The sequence below is a fragment of the Equus quagga genome, chromosome 7 (assembly GCF_021613505.1).
Source record: "Equus quagga isolate Etosha38 chromosome 7, UCLA_HA_Equagga_1.0, whole genome shotgun sequence".
NCBI classification, from domain to species: domain Eukaryota; kingdom Metazoa; phylum Chordata; class Mammalia; order Perissodactyla; family Equidae; genus Equus; species Equus quagga.
Window position 1 is genome coordinate 135,174,583 of NC_060273.1, and position 16,830 is coordinate 135,191,412.

Below are 16,830 nucleotides of genomic sequence, written 5' to 3' on the forward strand. Positions count from 1 at the left end.
TGTTACCCTCTCCCTCCCCAGGGTGTGGACTCCACTCCCATCATGCTCTGTCCCAGCTGTTACCCTCTCCCTCCCCAGGGTGTGGACTCCACTCCCATCATGCTGTGTCCCAGCTGTTGCCCTCTCCCTCCCCAGGGTGTGGAGTCCTCTCCCATCATGCTCTGTCCCAGCTGTTACCCTCTCCCTCCCCAGGTTGTAGACTCCAGCAGTATTTCCTTGATGACTAATGATATCAAGCACATTTTCATGTATCTATTGGCCATTTCTACATTTTCTTTCGTGAAGAGGCTTTCCGTTTTTCAGCCAGCTTTTCTACCTGGTTATCTGTCTTTTTCTCGTTATTTTGTAGAGTGCTTTTTGTTCCACGGCTCTTGGGAATCTGTTGGTGAGAGCCTCGGTGAGCGCCTCCCCCCTGTGGGTTGTCTTCTCTTTCTCATGCTGGTGTCTTTCATGCACACATATTCTTCTTATACAGTTCACATTCTTACATTTTTCCTTCATCATGAGTGCTTTTTTGGCCTGTTTGAGAAACCTCTGCCTGCTCCAAGGCCACAGAGATGTTCCGCTATGTCTTCTCGTAAATGTTCTTCTTTTACTTTTCCCATTTGGGTTTGTAACTGACTGTGTATATGGTGTGAAGTAGGGGTCAAAGTTAATTCTCCCGTATTGTGATCCAATCGACTGAGCGCCGTTCATTGAAGACTGTCCCCCTGTCTTACTGCACGGCCCTCCTGGCAATAAGTCAGGTGACTGTGTCAGGGAGCTTTCTGTGTCTCCCTGCATTTGTCCCTGTCTTCAGGAAGGACAGTCACTTAGTTCCCTGTTGTGGTAAGTCACAGGTCCTTGTTCACCCTTCAGCCCTCTGCAATCCCCTGGTTCCACTGGCCAAGGCCAGTGCCATCTCTGTGTCACTAAATCTCCCCTCCCACCCTACACACATTGCTTCCCATCAGCAGTTGGGCCCCATCAGTCCCACTCACCTTCAGACCCTGTCCTTCCCAGCACTCCTCACAAGGCCCTCCACAGCTTGGTCCCTGCCAGCCAGTCCATCCCAAAATTGTCTTTCTTCCCCTGTTCTCCACGTTCTACCCAGAAGGACCAGTGTGCAGTCTTTCAGCTCTGGGCTGCCTGGGGCTCTTCTGGCAGCCCCCTGCCTAGATAAGCGCCAATTACTTTGCACATCTCCACTCACCCGCCTCTGGCCTGGGTCTGGCCCCTCCACTGACAGGGTCACCTTGAGTTGGTGCATTTCCTCATCCTAGAACTTCCCACACTGCTCCGTAGCAGCGTTGCTATCTCCCTCTCTGGATGTGTAGGAGCTCCTGCAGGGCAGGCCTTTGTCCTGTCTCACCTTCTTTGTGACCCCAGCTCCACAGGTGGGCTTGCCACCCTGTGGGAAAGCCCTGGACCTCGTGGAGCAACTGGACAGTGATGTGTTTCAGACAGCCCTGGGCAGGAGGTGAGCAGACCCCCAGTCTGCCGCCATAGACAGCACTCCGCCAGCCCGCCATCCTGCCCCGACCTGGCCACACACTGCAAAGGACCAGGGCATACACCCTGCTCAGAAAGCTATTTCAGCGGGACACCCAGGCGCGCGGTCCCCTCCCCGTGCACACCCCAGGACGCGCAGAGGCACGGTTGGAGGGGTCTCCTGGGGCACACCCTCGAGAGCCGCAGGACCGTGGTCGGAGGGGTCTCCCTGTGCACCCGGGGACGCGCAGGGCCGGGTTACGCGGGAGCCGCGGACCTACCTGGCGCCCGGCCTCATTGTTGTGGCGGTTCATCGCGGAGCGAGCGTCCGGCCGGTTCTCTCGCGCGTCCGCGAACTCCCGGGACACCATCCCGCCGAACTCGATGTCCTCGCTGCAGCCGCCCCACTTCCAGCCCTCGCCTGGCGAGCCCTGCTGGCGGCCGCTGCAGCCGCAGATGGCGGCCGAGCCCTCGGCGCACGAGCGCGTCACGGCGAAGGCCACGCCGGCCGAGGCGATAGCGTGCACGAAGGCGGACTCCCTGGTGGCTGCGGAGAAAGGCCACGCGGTTGGCGGGCGCGGCAGGGCCAGGTGGTGGGCGCGCTATGCGCCGCCTCTCCCTGGGCCGAGACCTGGGTCCCCACGCCGGGCACGCGGCAGTAACCGAGTGGAGAGGCAGAGCTGGCCGCGAGAGGGTGCACGTCCACCAGCGAGGACCCTGGAGCCCAGGAAAAGATGCCCGACGCCACTCTCACGGGGATCCGCGGGATGGCTGTAGTCAGGAAGTCGGGTCAGAGCACGTGCTGGCGAGGCCCGGGGAACCAGAGCCTCGTTCACTGCTGGCCGGAAAGAAATTGGTGCCGCCCTTGGAAAGCGGGTTGCAGCTTCTTAAAAGCATCACACCCACTGTGTGACCCGGCAGTTCGTGTCCTGGGTGTCTACCCCGCAGGAAACCGGCGTCCAGGCCAGACTGGGGAGCAAATGTCACCGCAGCTTTATTTGTAACAGCCAGAATGCAGCTCCCAAATGTCACCAACAGGTGAGACTGTGGCGTAAACTATGAGCCCGGGACGTGATGTGGGGCATGGCGACCCTTTCCTTGTCCACCCTGGCCACCAGGCACCAGGGGGCCCAGCTGAAGGGCTGCCTCCTCTGGAACCTTCTAAAGACCAGTGGCCTCCAGTGAGCACCTTGCCCGCCCTGTGCTGGCCCCACGCGCTCAGGCCTGGGGATGCTGAGGGTTGCAGGGGGCCCTCCAGAGGTCAGTGTCCAGGCCACCGCTGACCCTAGAGGCTGGTATTGGAACTGCCCAGGCCCCCTCAGGCAGCCTCCTCCTTCCACACCTGGGAAACTGAGTCAGGAGAAGTGGCGTTGGTTTTGTAGAAGGGCAGTCAGGGAGGGCTGCAGCTTGGGAAGAAGAAGCCGGTGAGGCCGACCAGGATCAGACAAGGTGTGTGGGGCATCGAGGGCGACCTGCCTTGGAGAGGTGCTCCTGGTGGGGCTAGCCTGACCCCAGTAGACAGAAGCCTAGAGCAGCTGGCCTCGAGGACAGGCAGGAAGCTGAGAGAGGGAAAGCAGTGGGCAGGGTGTTCTACACGGAGAGCCCACAAGGGCAGGCTGGGGGTGCTGGGCATCCGGGGGCAGCCTGGGCTTTGCAGACCCGGGCTCCCAGCCAGGCGGCCCCAGACAGGACGAACGCATTGAGCTTCCCAGGTGTGTGCAAACGTCCCTGAAAGGGCAGTGAGTGACGATCCACTTGGGTGGAGGATGAGGGTGTGGGGCTGCCTGGGTCCTGTGTGGCTCGTTCCGCAGGTGGAGCACCTGCGTTTGCCGAGCCCTGCGAGAAGCAGCAGGGAGCATGATGGGCAGGCCCACCTCATGGAGCTCCCTGCTGACTGGCAGGCATTTTAAAGACCTGGGCGAAAACGCTAGGCGCTTTGGAGTCCCGCAGGCCTGGGGCTGAACCTTGCTTGGTCTGATTGCCGGTGCACCCTGCGGCATCTCTGCTGCGCCACGTGGGGCCCTGTACCCCATCTGCCCTGGCTCTGACTCCTGTCTCTCCTTAGGCCTGGGCCACAGGAGGGAGAGGCAACAGGAGGGATGCGGGGACAGGACCGCAGTGCCTTCTGTGCCGGCGAGAGACCTGTGCCCTGCGTGTCCCGACCTGGACACCAGCAGGCCTGGGCCGTGCTGTGGCTCCTGAGGGCCCCCTTGGGCTTCAGGACACTCTCATCCTGCGGGGGGGGGGGGGGGAGGGAGCTACTGCTTCCTTACCCCACATCAATGCCAGGGGACTTTTATCCTGGGAGGGGGACAGGCAGGTGGGCTCCCCCACTCTGGGGAACGAGCAGAGGCCATGGGCTGCTCCCCATGCTTCCTCCACCTGCATGAGCTCACCTGCTCCCAGGTTTGCAGCCAAGCATGCGTGCCCCAAAGCCCAGGCAGGCAGAGGCAGGGGAGCAGCGAGACAGGGTTCCAGCTGGCAATGTGCACACATTGACACCCACACAGCTTCCTTCACATCCACCCACTCCTGTCACTGAAAAAAGCACATTTACTCCAATACCAAGAATACACAGAGAGGGGGGCCAGTCCCATGGCGAGGGGCTAAGTTTGCACACTCCCCTTTGGTGGCCCAGGTTCTCAGGTTTGGATCCTGAGCGCCGACCTACATCACTCATCGGCAGCCATGCTGTGGCAGCAACCCACATACAAAATAGAGGAAGATGAGCACAGTTGTTAGCTCAGGGTGAATCTTCCTCAGGAAAAAAAAAAAGGATTATTAAAGAAAAAAAGAGGGGCCGGCCCCATGGTCGAGTGGTTAAGTTCACGTGCTCCACTTCGGTGGCCGAGGGTTTTGCCAGTTTGGATCCTGGGCGCGGACATGGCACCGCTCATCAAGCCATGCTGAGGTGGCATCCCACATGCCACAACTAGAAGGACCCAAAACTATGTGCTGGAGGGCTTTGGGGAGAAAAAGGAAAAATAAAATCTTTTAAAAAAAAAAGAATACGCAGAGAGAAATGTGTTGAGGAAGGGCCCTTTGCACCAGCCTCCATGCCCCTCCGGCTACACCTGGCAGTGAACACACCTGCGTTTGGTGACTCTGTGGATTTGCCAACACTTCCTGACGGTCTCCTGCAGGCCACAGCCACCCACGTCTTCCCTGGGCTCTGTCCAGAGCAGGGCTGGACTCTCGCTGCTTGCTGGAAGCTCTGGGGCCATGTCACCCAGCCACTAACCCAGAAAGGGACTCCCCATTTGTTCCTTATCCACCTCCTAGTGCCAGCTCAGTCAAGGACTGCCCACACCTGAAGGCTCCTCCAGCCTCCGTGGTGGCACCTGCCCATCCCAGTCCTTCCCTGTAAGTCCAACCCAGCCCTCAGCATCTCCCTCCTGCAGAGAAGAGGCTCTCAGCCGGGACCCACACTCCCAGCCTCCAGCTTCCTCCCTGCTGTCCACACATGTGCGCCACACACACTCTCACATGCATGCACACAGACACTCACACATGGATGCACACACAGACACATGCACTCATACGCACACACGCACACGCACACACACACATGTGGATGCACACAGAGACACACACACAGACACTCGCTCTCATGTGCATGCACATGCACACACACAGACACACTTTCACATGCACACACACTCACGCACACATGTGGATGCATACACACAGACATGCACACACAGAAACACATTCTCATACACACGCATACAGACGCACACACAGACACACTCATAAACATGCCTATGCACACATGCATGCACACACAGACACAGACACACTTCATAAGCATGCACATGCACACACACAGACACACATGCACACACACGCATGTGTGCACACATACACACTGTAGGCAAAGTCCTGTGTCGGATGCCCATCTGGCCCTGCCCAGCCCCTTCTCAGGTTGTTTCCCCAGTGTCCTTGCTTGACCCGCACACAAGCCACCACCTGCCCCACCTGCTGCCCTCCGGGTTCTGTCAGCCACTCCCTGGCCTCCAGCCACGCTTGTCCTTCCTGCGGTTCTTTCCAGCTGCTCCTCTGCTGGAGGCTCGTGCGGTGTCCCTGTCCCCACTCTGGGGTAGGGCGAGGGGTCTGGCCATGCAGTCTTGGCGTGGTCCATGCCTGGCCCTGGGCAGCCCTCAGGGCTCCCTCCTACACCCCCTGGCTTGGCTGCCCCCAGATTCATCCTGGCCTGGAAGCTCCCTGAGGTGCAACTGTGTCTGGTTCACCTTTGGTCTCCAATCCCAGGCCCCGGGCCTGTCCCACAGATGGTCGTTGGGGAGTGAGGGCCTGGTCGGAGGGGAGGGCAAGGAGGCTGCAGGGTCTGAGCCACCTGGCAGGCCCACCCCAAGGGCTGGCTCTCTGCCCTTTCTGCTCAGCTTGTCCTTGCAGGGATCCAAGACAGCTCCCCTCACCGTCCCCTTTCCCAAAGTCCAGCCAGGCAGCTGCCTTCCCAAGACTCCCCATTTTCCTTTCATAGGACAACTGGTCAGTTCACAGGCAGACCTAGAGCGGCCTTCTGCTGACCCAAGGCACGAGAGAATGAAGGCCAGCATGTGCTGGACACGAACCCCTTCTCCTCCTGTCCCTCCACTCAGCAGGGTCCCTGTCCTTGTTTTGTCTTCTCAAGGACTCAGGCTGGCCCTCCCTGGGGGGCAGGGATGGGCTCAGCTCCTCACTGCTCGCCCCCCCCGGAAGTGCAGCGAGCCTGGGTTAGGGGCTGTGGATGGGGTGGCTTTCTCGGCCACCCAGAGCAGCTGGGGTGGGGGGGAGGGCAGAGCCAGTATGTCCCGGGCACTCCTGGTGCCTCCCCACGGCACTCTCTCTGGTGGCCCTGTTCAGGGCTCCGATTCTCCAAGGCCTGAGTACCCCCCGCAGCCGGGGCCCAGCCTGCCCTGCCCTGGCTCAGGGCTGGCTCTGCACCCCCACCCTCTGGCTTTTGAGATAAGCCGAGAGGGAGCTGAGCCGGGGCCTCGCCCTGCCCTGAACAAGGGCTTGGAGATCCCTGCTTATCGAGCCAAGGCCTCCAGACGCACTTGAGAGGGACGGCTGGAGGGGCTCCCCCTTCAATTTGGAGGAAGAGGAACTCATTCCTGCCCAGCTCTGTCACCGGCCAGCTGTGTGACCTTGTGCACATCCCTCACCTGTGGGCCTCGATTTCCCCTCCTGCCAGATGAGGAGGGGGGCTCCTCCCAGACAACGTCCTGACGTCTGAGGTCCCCTGGAGCAATTTTCTCACAGAGAGAAGAAGCCTCCGCAAAGAAACCACCAGACCACCATCAGAAAAATGCAGGACGCTTCGCTCTGGCAAAGAAAGTCGGCTTTAAACTGAAGACACAGGTCTCTGAGCAGTCCCAAGTTCCTGACAGATCAGAGGGAAACATGGCACCTTTGCATTAGAGAGCAGGGCAGACCCCCTCACAGAGCAACTGGGGTTGCCGGCACCAGCAACAGACAGACAGGCAGATGCCACGTGCCTCCTGACAGGAGGCTCCAGGACGTTCTCGCCAAAGACTTGCATCAAACATCAGACAAGCCCTGCCCAATCCTCCCAGTCTCGAGGGCAGGAGGGGCAAGGCTGGGGGCAAAGGGGCCTGGGATGGGTCCTGGGCGGACAGGGACGGTGGTGGAGAAATGGGTGAAATCTAGGTAAGGCCTGGAGTTTGGAGAATACTGATGGGACTTAGTTCTGGCAGATGCAGCTGGGTTTGTGCGACGTCGGCACTGAGGGAGGCCTGGGCTGGGGGCGGTGGCAGCCAGGACTCTCGCTGCCTCTCCTGCAAAGCATCTCAAAGTCCACAACAATTTCCAAAGAAAAAGTTAAAGCGCCTTCTGAGGCCATGCAGAAGGAAGACCCCAGAATGCCCAGGAGTCACTGTGCAGTGGCGGTCCTAGTGGTCTGTAGGTAGGTTTCAGGGGGTTCAGAACCCTCCTCACATTGTGAGCAGGAATGACAGGAATGACAGTGTCTCAAAACTGGTGCCTTTCTCTGGACTGAGAACCCATGGCTTTTATCAGGTGTCCACTGGAGTTTGAACAAGGTCATGACCCCCTGGTTGCAGGAGCCTCAGTTTACAGAGGGAGACAGGGCTCCCTTGAGGTTGTGGGTGGGGAGGGCACAGCCAGCACTCGGACCAGGGTCTGGAGCCTGCAGCGCCTGTCACAGCAAAGTTCTCTCTCAGGGGTTCCTGCTTCTGTTTACACAACAGAGGCGGCTGGTGGGGGTGGGGAGCCATCCTGCCCGTGGGAGGGGAATCCCCTCTTGGAGGTGAGACTGGAAACACCTCCATCACCAGCAAAATGCCTTCTTCCCAACAGGTTGTGGGAGGTCAAGAGAGGAGGAGGGGACACGTGCTACTGGGAGGGGCGCTTAACGACCAGCACTGCAAGTTCACCAAGTCGCTGGAACGGAGCCTGCATAAGCCTTTTGAGCTACCTCAGGCCTGCTCTGCTCAGCCCAGGACTCTTATTCCCACACTGCCATCAGGGGTTGGGAAAGGAAGAAGAAAGGGAATTGAGTGACAAATTCATTCTGTAAGACAAGCATCTTAGACTGGGAAACCATCTTCCCAGAAACTTGCTGTTGTCTCATTAGCAATTATTTATTGAGTCCATGCAAACTATCAGTGATCTATCCTTCCTTCCATCCACCTACCATCTATCTGTTTATCCATTCATCCACCATCCATCCACCATCAATTCATCCACGCGTTCCCCCACCCATCCTCCATCCACCATCCATCCATCCACTATCCAACCATCCATCCTTCATCCATCCATCCATCCACTATCACTTCATCTACCCACCCATCCGTCCGTCCATCCATCCATCTGTTTACCCATCCATTCATCTATGTGGAGGATGGGGCAGATGAGGGAGTCCTGTGTGGTGAGAGCTGGGCATCTGGAGGAGGGCAGGAAGAGCCACCTGGTGGGGCCCCATCACAGCCAAGGCCAGTGCAGCCCTAGATACAGGATGTGGAGCATTACCCATGATGGGATTTGGGGGTTACTTCACCTCCCTGGGTCTCAGAACTTAGAACTACAGGGATCTTAACAATTCCTTTGTTTCCAGATTTAGATTTCATGGGCTTGTCAAGTACCAGAGATCATCTGGGGACTGAAAGAGGACAGTCAGGTGTTGTTACTTTTTCATGAGAGGGTAAGACATATAAAATATGTCTACATGATATAAAAAATGACTATCGCAGTTTCAGAAAAGGACCTTTTAGCTTCAGAAAAGGAGGCTATATTTCCAAAGTCCCATGTGTTGAAGAAAGTTTGAGAAAGTCATTCCCAGGGCCTCATCTTTCACATCTCACCATGAAGCTGGCCAGTCAACTATCAACTGAGCACGGACTGTGTCCTAAGTGGACAAATAGGTCGCAGCCTCTGTCCTGGGGTTGACCTTCCCATGAGGAGGTCACCCAGGAGGCTGTCTCAACAGGGACAGAAGGGAGAGCACCGCCTGGAGGCTGCCCTGCCCTGGGCCCAGTGAATCCTTTCATCGCCCCTGAGAGAACCGGCCTGGACAGGAAGAAGGGCATTCCTCCCTGCTGAGCCACCACCACAGGCCCTCTCAGCCCCAGGGACATGTGGAGGCTCAGAGCCAGTCAGCCACTGGCCCCAGGCTGCACAGCAGCCAGTGCCAAGCCCAGATCGGGGTCCCGGGAGAGGTTCTTGTACCCCCGGGAAGAGGTCCCAAGACTCTACCAGGCTGTTTCTGTGGCTGCAGCCTCGAGAGAGTGGGGACCTCAACTGCCCTGCTGGGCCCCACACCCGACGGCCAGGGGATGCCTGCCTGTCCTCTCCCAGGAGGGGAAGGCTGTGGGGGCTGACACTGGATAAGGAGGAGGAGGCAGCCCGGGGCTGTCTAAGGAGGCACTGGAGTGGCCTTTTCTCACAAGGGTGACCCCAGGCAGTGGAAATTTCTGGAAGGGGATGTGGTTCAAACGTGACCGCTGAATGTGAGGTCAAGCTCCTGGGATGTGCAGTCTGTGGTCTACCCAGGCAGCCCCCTTGGGAAGCTCGGCAGGGAACCGGGCCTGGGGCTGCCCCAGCAGCCGTCACCCCGGGCCGTGCGTTACTGCAGGCCCACCAGTGCACCCGGGGCCACAGTTCCAGGGGCATCTCTATCTGTAAAGGGTCCCAGCTGATTCCAAAGCATCCCTCGCTGAGCCCCCAGGCTCCTGTTGGGCCCAAGGCAGTGCAGCCCCTCCTCTGGACAGTGGCCAAACCCAGCAGGTGTGTGGGAGGGGGCCCCTGAGGCTCATTCTTGGGACCTCTGATACACTCCTCCCATCAGAGGGACGAGAACAGGGCTAACGTGGGGGGTTTCTGACACTCTGACAACCCCCATCCCCATGGTGGCTTGTGTGTCTGGCCTGGCCCCTATGTGAAGCCGGGTCCTCGGTGACTGGCCCTAGGGCTCAGAGGCCTGCTTAGCTGCTGTTAGCTGGTGGCCAGGCACGGACTCAGCCCCAGTGGGGAGTGACCTCCCTGGAGCTGCAGGACCAGCCAGTTGGAGCCTCACGTGGCTGACCTCTGGCCCGCAGGACAGCCCTCCCTCTCCTGGGTCTGCCTCCCCCAGGTCCCCAGGGCCCTGGGCTCCATCTCTCCTCTGGGCAGTGCTGACCTTGGACCTGACGCCCATGGCGCTGGCAGCTGCTGCCCCAATGTCAGCAGAGGGGGTGCAGCCAGGGGGCCAGGCCCCCTGCCTCTGAGGAGCCCTCGCAATCACGGCTGCAACCTCTGCCTGGGCTGGAGGTCTGGAGTCCCAGGCACACCACCCTACACCCCACGGAGATGCTCCCTGTGCATGTCCTGCTGTGTCCCCTCTCTTGCAGGTGTGCAGGCAAACCCCCATCCCACAGCTGGCCCCACCTGGCCCAGGCCCTGGGGAGTCCTCCCTGGTGCTCCTGGCAGGCTCCTCCGGGCGACTGCTGTGATGGTGGAAGGGGCCTGTGGAGAGCCTGGGGTGGGGAAACAGCGGCAGTGCTGAGCCTCGTCGGGCCTCCCTCTGCTCCCGCCCCCACAGAGCATCAGCCGAGGGTCAGGGAGAGAACTGGGGTGCCCTCACCCACCTTGCACCCCCAGCACACACCCGAGGCCCCGGGGCTGGGGGGTGCGGTGCACAGCAGCCGTCCCTCCTCCTGGCGGCCTCCCCGCCTCCCCGGGCGCGCACAACTCTCCCCGCCTGGCAGGAGAGGAGCCGGGGGCACCTCTGGAGCACTCGGTGGTTTGGCACCTCTGCCCCCACCGATGCCCCAACACGAGGGAGGGACTGTGGTCCCGCGGCGCCGCTGGACAGATGGAGGCCTGGCTGAAGCCCCGGCGGCAGGCGGACCCCCTCCCCCGGCGCCGGACTTCCCTGGTCCCGAAGCGGGGTCGGGAGCGGCGGCGCGACGGCAAGCGGCGCTCCCGCGGCCGCCCGCACAAAAGAGGGCCACCTGAGAGCGGAATGCGCCCGCGCCCCTCCGCGGCCGCCCGATACCTGCTGGGCTAATGAATCCGGCTTTGTGAGCCACTGCCACGCCGCGTTAGGCCCACAATGGCCCGCGACATTTTATGTGAACTTCCCCCCGGTCGGCGATTAGGCCATAGCGAGCCAGTCATGGCAACCGGGAGGTATGCGCGCGAGGGCCGGCGCGAGGGGCGCGCCGTTCACACGCTGCGGCCCGCGCTCCGAGGGCGTGTGAACCTCGGCGGCGTCTCGCTCCTGTCTCGTGCTTAATCTTGTCGTCGTCGCGGGGACATTGTGCTCCGCGCGGGCGCCGCGGGCGGCCGGCGCTCTCCTGCCCCTTACACCCTCCCGCTGGGGAGAGTTAATGATATACGGGAGGCGGGAGAGCGGGAGACCCCAGCCGCCGGAGGAGCCGAAACACTTTCCGATGCGGGTCAGGGGTCGCAACCTCGATTCCGGACGCTGGTTCCTTCAGGGCCCCCGAGCCCTCGGCTTGTGCCGTCCCTGCCGCCCTGCCCCAGCCCCGTGCCTGCAGCCGGCCCCTCCGCAGGGAGGCCGGCAGACCACCCCCTGGAGCCGGCCGCGGGAAGGGGCTCTGCCTGGGAGCGGCGGCTGTGTGTCCTCCTCCTGCTCCTCCCCAGCCCAGCTGCCCAGGGCGAACCGGGAAGCCCAAGGGCTGCTCCCAGAGCTGACCCACACTGACATGGGGGTGGGCAGAGGACGGCACCCAGCTTTGGCTGCTGAGAACTTGACTGACACCCCGGACTCTGCCCCCAGGGGCTCATGGGGTCTTAGGGAGCTGGCTGGGACTCTGACAGGATGTCCTTTGAGGGTGTCAGCCAGGCCCCCAACTCAGCTGCCCAGGTAGGGTGAGGTCCAGGTGCAGACCCAATAGTGAGGGCTGGCACAGCTCTGCGGGCATCTGGCCCCCAGGGTGGCTGGGGACACCCCTGGACAGGGACAGGTCCTGCGTCCTCTTGGCCGGGGACCCCACGGGGAGCCATGGTGGCTCATGTGCTGGGATCAGAGGCCAGGATGAGTCTCCTCATTCAGGAAACCACTGAGGCCCAGGCTGGGGTCCTGGGACAAGCTACTGAACCCAGAGCTCCTGTCCCTGCCGGCACCAAGGTCCCGGAGCTAGTGGATGGATTCGGCTGGGGCCCAGCATTCAGGGGTCATTGACCATGAAGCTGGGGGCCATGCCTGCCCACTCACCCCAATGGGCGGAGGCACCAAGGCCCCCTGCTCCACACTGGGCGAATCACCCTTGCGGCGCCTTCCACTTGTCTAAGGTGAAATGCTCCACCTGGCCAAGAGCCCAGCTCCTGAAGAAGCCACGGGTCACCAGAGATCCCACTGGCCTGGACCTGGGGCTGGCCGCGTCCACCAAGCTCCTCAGGGGTGCAGCCTTGGCTGGGCCTCCTCTAGGTGTGTCTACTGGCACTGAACCCAGAGCCGCCTTCCCCAGCCAGCAGCCTCCTCCCTCCTTCACCTCGTGGGGGTCGAGAGTGGGTGTCAGCCAGCCCTCGGGGGAGCAGGCCCTCCAGGTGCCAGGGCCCGCCCGGGACAGATAAGCTGCAATCACGCCAGCCTCCATGCACTCAAGATTCTTCAAATGCTTTCTGCCCCACCACCGGGTTGCGCGGTCCTGCCGCCTCCTGAAGCAAGAGCCGAGGCTCACTCCGGCACCCAGCCCTCCTTCCACACGGCGCTTTGAGGGGGCCACCGGGCCCAGCCCCCGCCCAGGCCAGGCCAATGGCCTTGAAGCAGGAGGTGTGAGTTCATGCCCTGTCTCTCACATCCACACACGCTGGCGCACATGAGCTTGCACATTTGCACACACATGCACACACTCGCACATGTCCACACTGGGCTGGGCCGGGCGGCAATAAGCTCTGTTCAACGAGGCTGCCTCAGCAGGGGTGGCTAGGTGCCCCGTGGACCCTGCCACGAAGCCCGGTGACCTCTGACACGATTAGGGTTGCCCTGACCCTAATCCAATCAGATTGATTACGGTGAGTGCAGCCAGGGCAGGTGGGGCCTCCACAATGGCCTCCCAGAGCTGGCCTCTCTGGGGTACCTGGCAGGCTCCTTCCTCCCGGCCATTCAGCTCCGTGGCCACAAGGAATCGGGCCATTTCTCAGCCCTGGTGGCATGTGAGGGGGAGGGGCTTGCTCCTGCCTATTCAGTGGTAAGGGCATGGGGGCCAAGGCAGGAGCGCCTGAGGGAGCACGGGGCAGAGGTAGGAGAGTGGACGTGGGAGTAGACATGGGGGTGGACACAGGAGAGTGGACATGGGGGGCAGGGGGCTAAACTTTGAGGCTGCACCAGAGTCCCGGGGCCTGCTGGAGCTCAGACTCGCGGAGAGGCTTTTGAGGAAGTGTGGGGGTGCAGGGGAAAAGGGCCCACACTCCCAGAAAAGCCTGCAGACGCCTCACAGGCTGGGGCATCCTCAAGAGTCCTGGCCTGGCCCCTGCGGCGCCGGTCTCCTCACTGTGACCGTAGCGCTGGCTCAGGGGGTGGGTGTTAGGACTGGATTTGCTGCTGTGTGAAAAACACAGCATGTGGCCCGGAAAGCAGCGTGTACATGTTCTAAAGAAAGAGAGAAAACCCTCGAGATCCAGCTCAGGGGCCCCTCCCAGGGGAGCCGGCCCTCAGGACCCCAGGCGTATGCTCATCTTTGTCACCCGCTCAGCACCTGCTCACAAAGCACCCACCCCTCGCAACTGCCCACAGGCCCGCTGTGCACTTGTGCTGCACGTGGCGGGGCCCACACAGACCCATGAGTGCCCGCGGGGCCCAGGGAGAGTGACGGTACTGGCAGAAGTGGACAGAGCTGGGAAGCACAGAGCTGCTTTGGGGCCTGGAGCTGTCCCCCAAAGCTGAAGGAGCTGGAGAGGATGAGGACCACAGAGACTGGACTGCCAGACTGACAGGGGTCCAATGCAGGCAGTGAGGGGGAGGGGCAGCCGCTCTGCACAGCGGAGGCCTGCGAAGCCGGCGTCTGAAGCATAGGGAGCCGGCCCACCTTGGGGAGAGGGCCTGGCTGTTCTGGGGAGGGTAACGCAGAAGAAGGGCAGTGTGGCAGGGAGTGGGCACAGAGGCCACAGTCAGACCTCAGGACCCCACAGCTGCCCGAAGGAGGTGCTCGAGGGGCTTGGCGGGGCTTGGGACTGTGAGCTTGGAGCCGAGGATGATGGTACCCAACGTAGGAATGTGAAGAGAATGGAGGGGCCTGTGGGAGGGAGGGCAATGCTGTGCACCAGGGGTCTCCGAGGCAGGTCCATGAGTCCCGCGGGGCATGGAAACGGGCAGGCCCTTAGATGGTGTGGTGGCTTCGAGCACCCTCACCTCCTCTCCCGCCTCCCCTTCCAGGACCACCGGCTCCCACTAGACCCCCTGGGCACATGTCCAGCCCTGGGGTCATCATAACGACTGGGCCCCAAGACCTGTGCCAATCAGGTGCTTGCAGCTCCTTGTTCCCACAGAATGAAAGAGGACTCGACTGAGTCATGAGCTGAAAGATTTTCACAGCTTTTTGATGATCACTTGTGATTTTGGCACACATTACTCAGAAAAAATTCAAAGAACCGAGAGACATTATATCCAAACTCTTGTATGTTATCTATTTATCGATGTGGATGAGGAAACTCACATCTAGCTCTGTGAATCTTAAGAACAGGACGGCCCTCAGCTAACATCACAGCCAGCAGTGAAAGACTGAAAGTTGTTCCCTTAAGACCAGGAGGATATCAGGGTGCCCACTCTGCCCACTGCTCTTCGACATCGTCCTGAAGGCTCCAGCCAGGGCAGCTGAGCAAGAAAAAGAAACGGAGGATGTCCAGGTGGGAGGGCAGAAGTAAAACTGTCTCTGTTAGCAAATGACATAAAAATCCCAAGGAACACGTCAAACCTGTTAGAACTGACGAAACTTCAGCAACGTTGCAGAGGACAAGATCAATGCTAGAACTCAGTCACGCTTCTGTACATCAGCAACATGAGATTGAGAACAATTCCACTTACAATACTTAGGAATAGATTTAACCAGAGAAGTACAAGATTCGTACGCTGAAAACTACAAAGCATCGTTGAGAAGAATTAGAGAAGACCTAAACAAATGGAAAGACATCCCACGTTCACGGATCAGAAGACTCCATACTGTTAAGATGGCAGTACCCCCCAAATCAACCTGCAGATTCAATGCAATCCCTAAAATTCCAAGGCCTTTTGCAGAAATTGATGAACTGATGCTAAAATGCACATGGAATCCTAAGGGGCCCTGAACAGCCGGAACAATCTTGGAAGAGCAGACCAGAGTGGAGGGCTCCCACTTACTGACTTCAGACTTACCGCGGAGCTGTGGGAATCAGGACAGCACAGACAGACGTGTGGCCCAGGGGGTAGAACAGAGTCCAGAAGTAAAACCACATTTCCCTCCCTGAACCCCTGGAGACAGCCCTTCTCCACCACCCAGATGGTGGCCTCTCTAGGTGGGACAGGCTCCTGCGTTCTTCCTGAAATCCTGCCATTTCCTTCTCCCCCGGGGAGTGGGATCCCTAAGCACCCCCATCAGGGCTTGGGAGCCAGGAGCCCAGATGGCCCTGGGCCACCGTGCACAGGCTGAACAGGCCACCCTGGCCCACACCACCACCAGCCACGGCACAGCACAGGACCCCTGTGGGCAGCAGCTGCACCACACATGTGTGCATACTCACACACACATGCATCACAACATGTACACATGCACGCACACCCACACATACATGAACACACATACATGCACGTACATGCATGCATAGACACTCACACACATGCCTAATGTGCCACATCCCCTGTGGACCTAACCCCTCCCACTCACGGCACAGCTGTCCCTGCGTGGAGCTGCCACATAATTACCCTGACCAGCAGCTCTGTGTAGTCAGTCAAGTGACGACATTCTCCCATTTTGTAGATGGGGAATGCTGATGCTCCAGGAAGCAAGTCGACCTCAGGTCAAGGTCACACAGGCCCTTAAACAGACGCTGTCAGTCCCCGCTACCCCTCAACACAATGCTTAGCTTCCCTTTCAGGACCCACGTCCACATGCGCGGTAGTCCAGGGCCCAGTGCACCTTCCTCCCTGACTCTCTTGCCCTCCCTCCTTCCTCTGCTGGGTTGCTGTTGGTTCTGAGCAGGGCTGACTGTTTCTCCCATTTCACTGACCACGTGCCCGCAAGGCAGCCAGTGTGGGCCTTGCAGGGGTCACAGGGAGGCTGACAGATGTGATGGCAAAGAATTGGGGATGGAGCTGTGCTTGGTGTTTGGGAAGGAGCCAGGAGGCCGGAGAGGAGCACAGGCCGGACAGAGAGGAAGAGGAAAACGAGGCAGCAGGGCCAGAGGATTCGAGAGAGCTGGGAGCCCTGGAGGGGCTGAGCAAAGGAGGGATGTGGCCTGACTTGACTCTCTTGGCCGCAGGGACACTGGGAATGGCCTTGAGCAGGTGCATGGGAGCCACTGTGATCACGCAGGGTGTCAGGATAGCTGGGCCTGGTGGGGGTGGCCGGATGCCGCATTGACACTGAAGGTATTGCTGATGGGACTCACAATGGAGAGGTGCCATGGGCGACCCTAAGTAACAGAAGGATGGGGTTGCCCTTTCCAAGACAGGGAAGCAGGTATGTGGGAGAGGTGCGTGGCCTTGGCCATCCTGTCACCAATACCCCCTGGGACTGCAGGCTCCCAGCAGGACTGTGAAATGTGAGCCACCCTGCCTCTGTCTGAGCTGCCTTCCTCTGGCACCACCTTCTCCCCAGGTCCTCGGCAGCTGATTCTCCCTGTTGACTGCACGTTCAGCTGTGGTCCCCAGGGCCCCACCTCAGCCAGCAAGTCTCCACCAGC

At 60.1% G+C, this 16,830-nt stretch overlaps 1 protein-coding gene across 2 annotated transcripts in view; it reads right to left on the minus strand.

The window, feature by feature from the left end:
- The window catches only part of WNT3A (Wnt family member 3A), a 42,002-nt gene that overhangs the window by 6,307 nt on the left and 18,865 nt on the right, over window positions 1–16,830 (minus strand). For both annotated transcript variants that reach the window (XM_046665454.1, XM_046665455.1), the window contains exon 3: window positions 1,752–2,017. In XM_046665454.1, coding sequence (XP_046521410.1) covers window positions 1,752–2,017 — 266 coding nt within the window. The remainder of the gene's footprint in view (window positions 1–1,751; window positions 2,018–16,830) is intronic.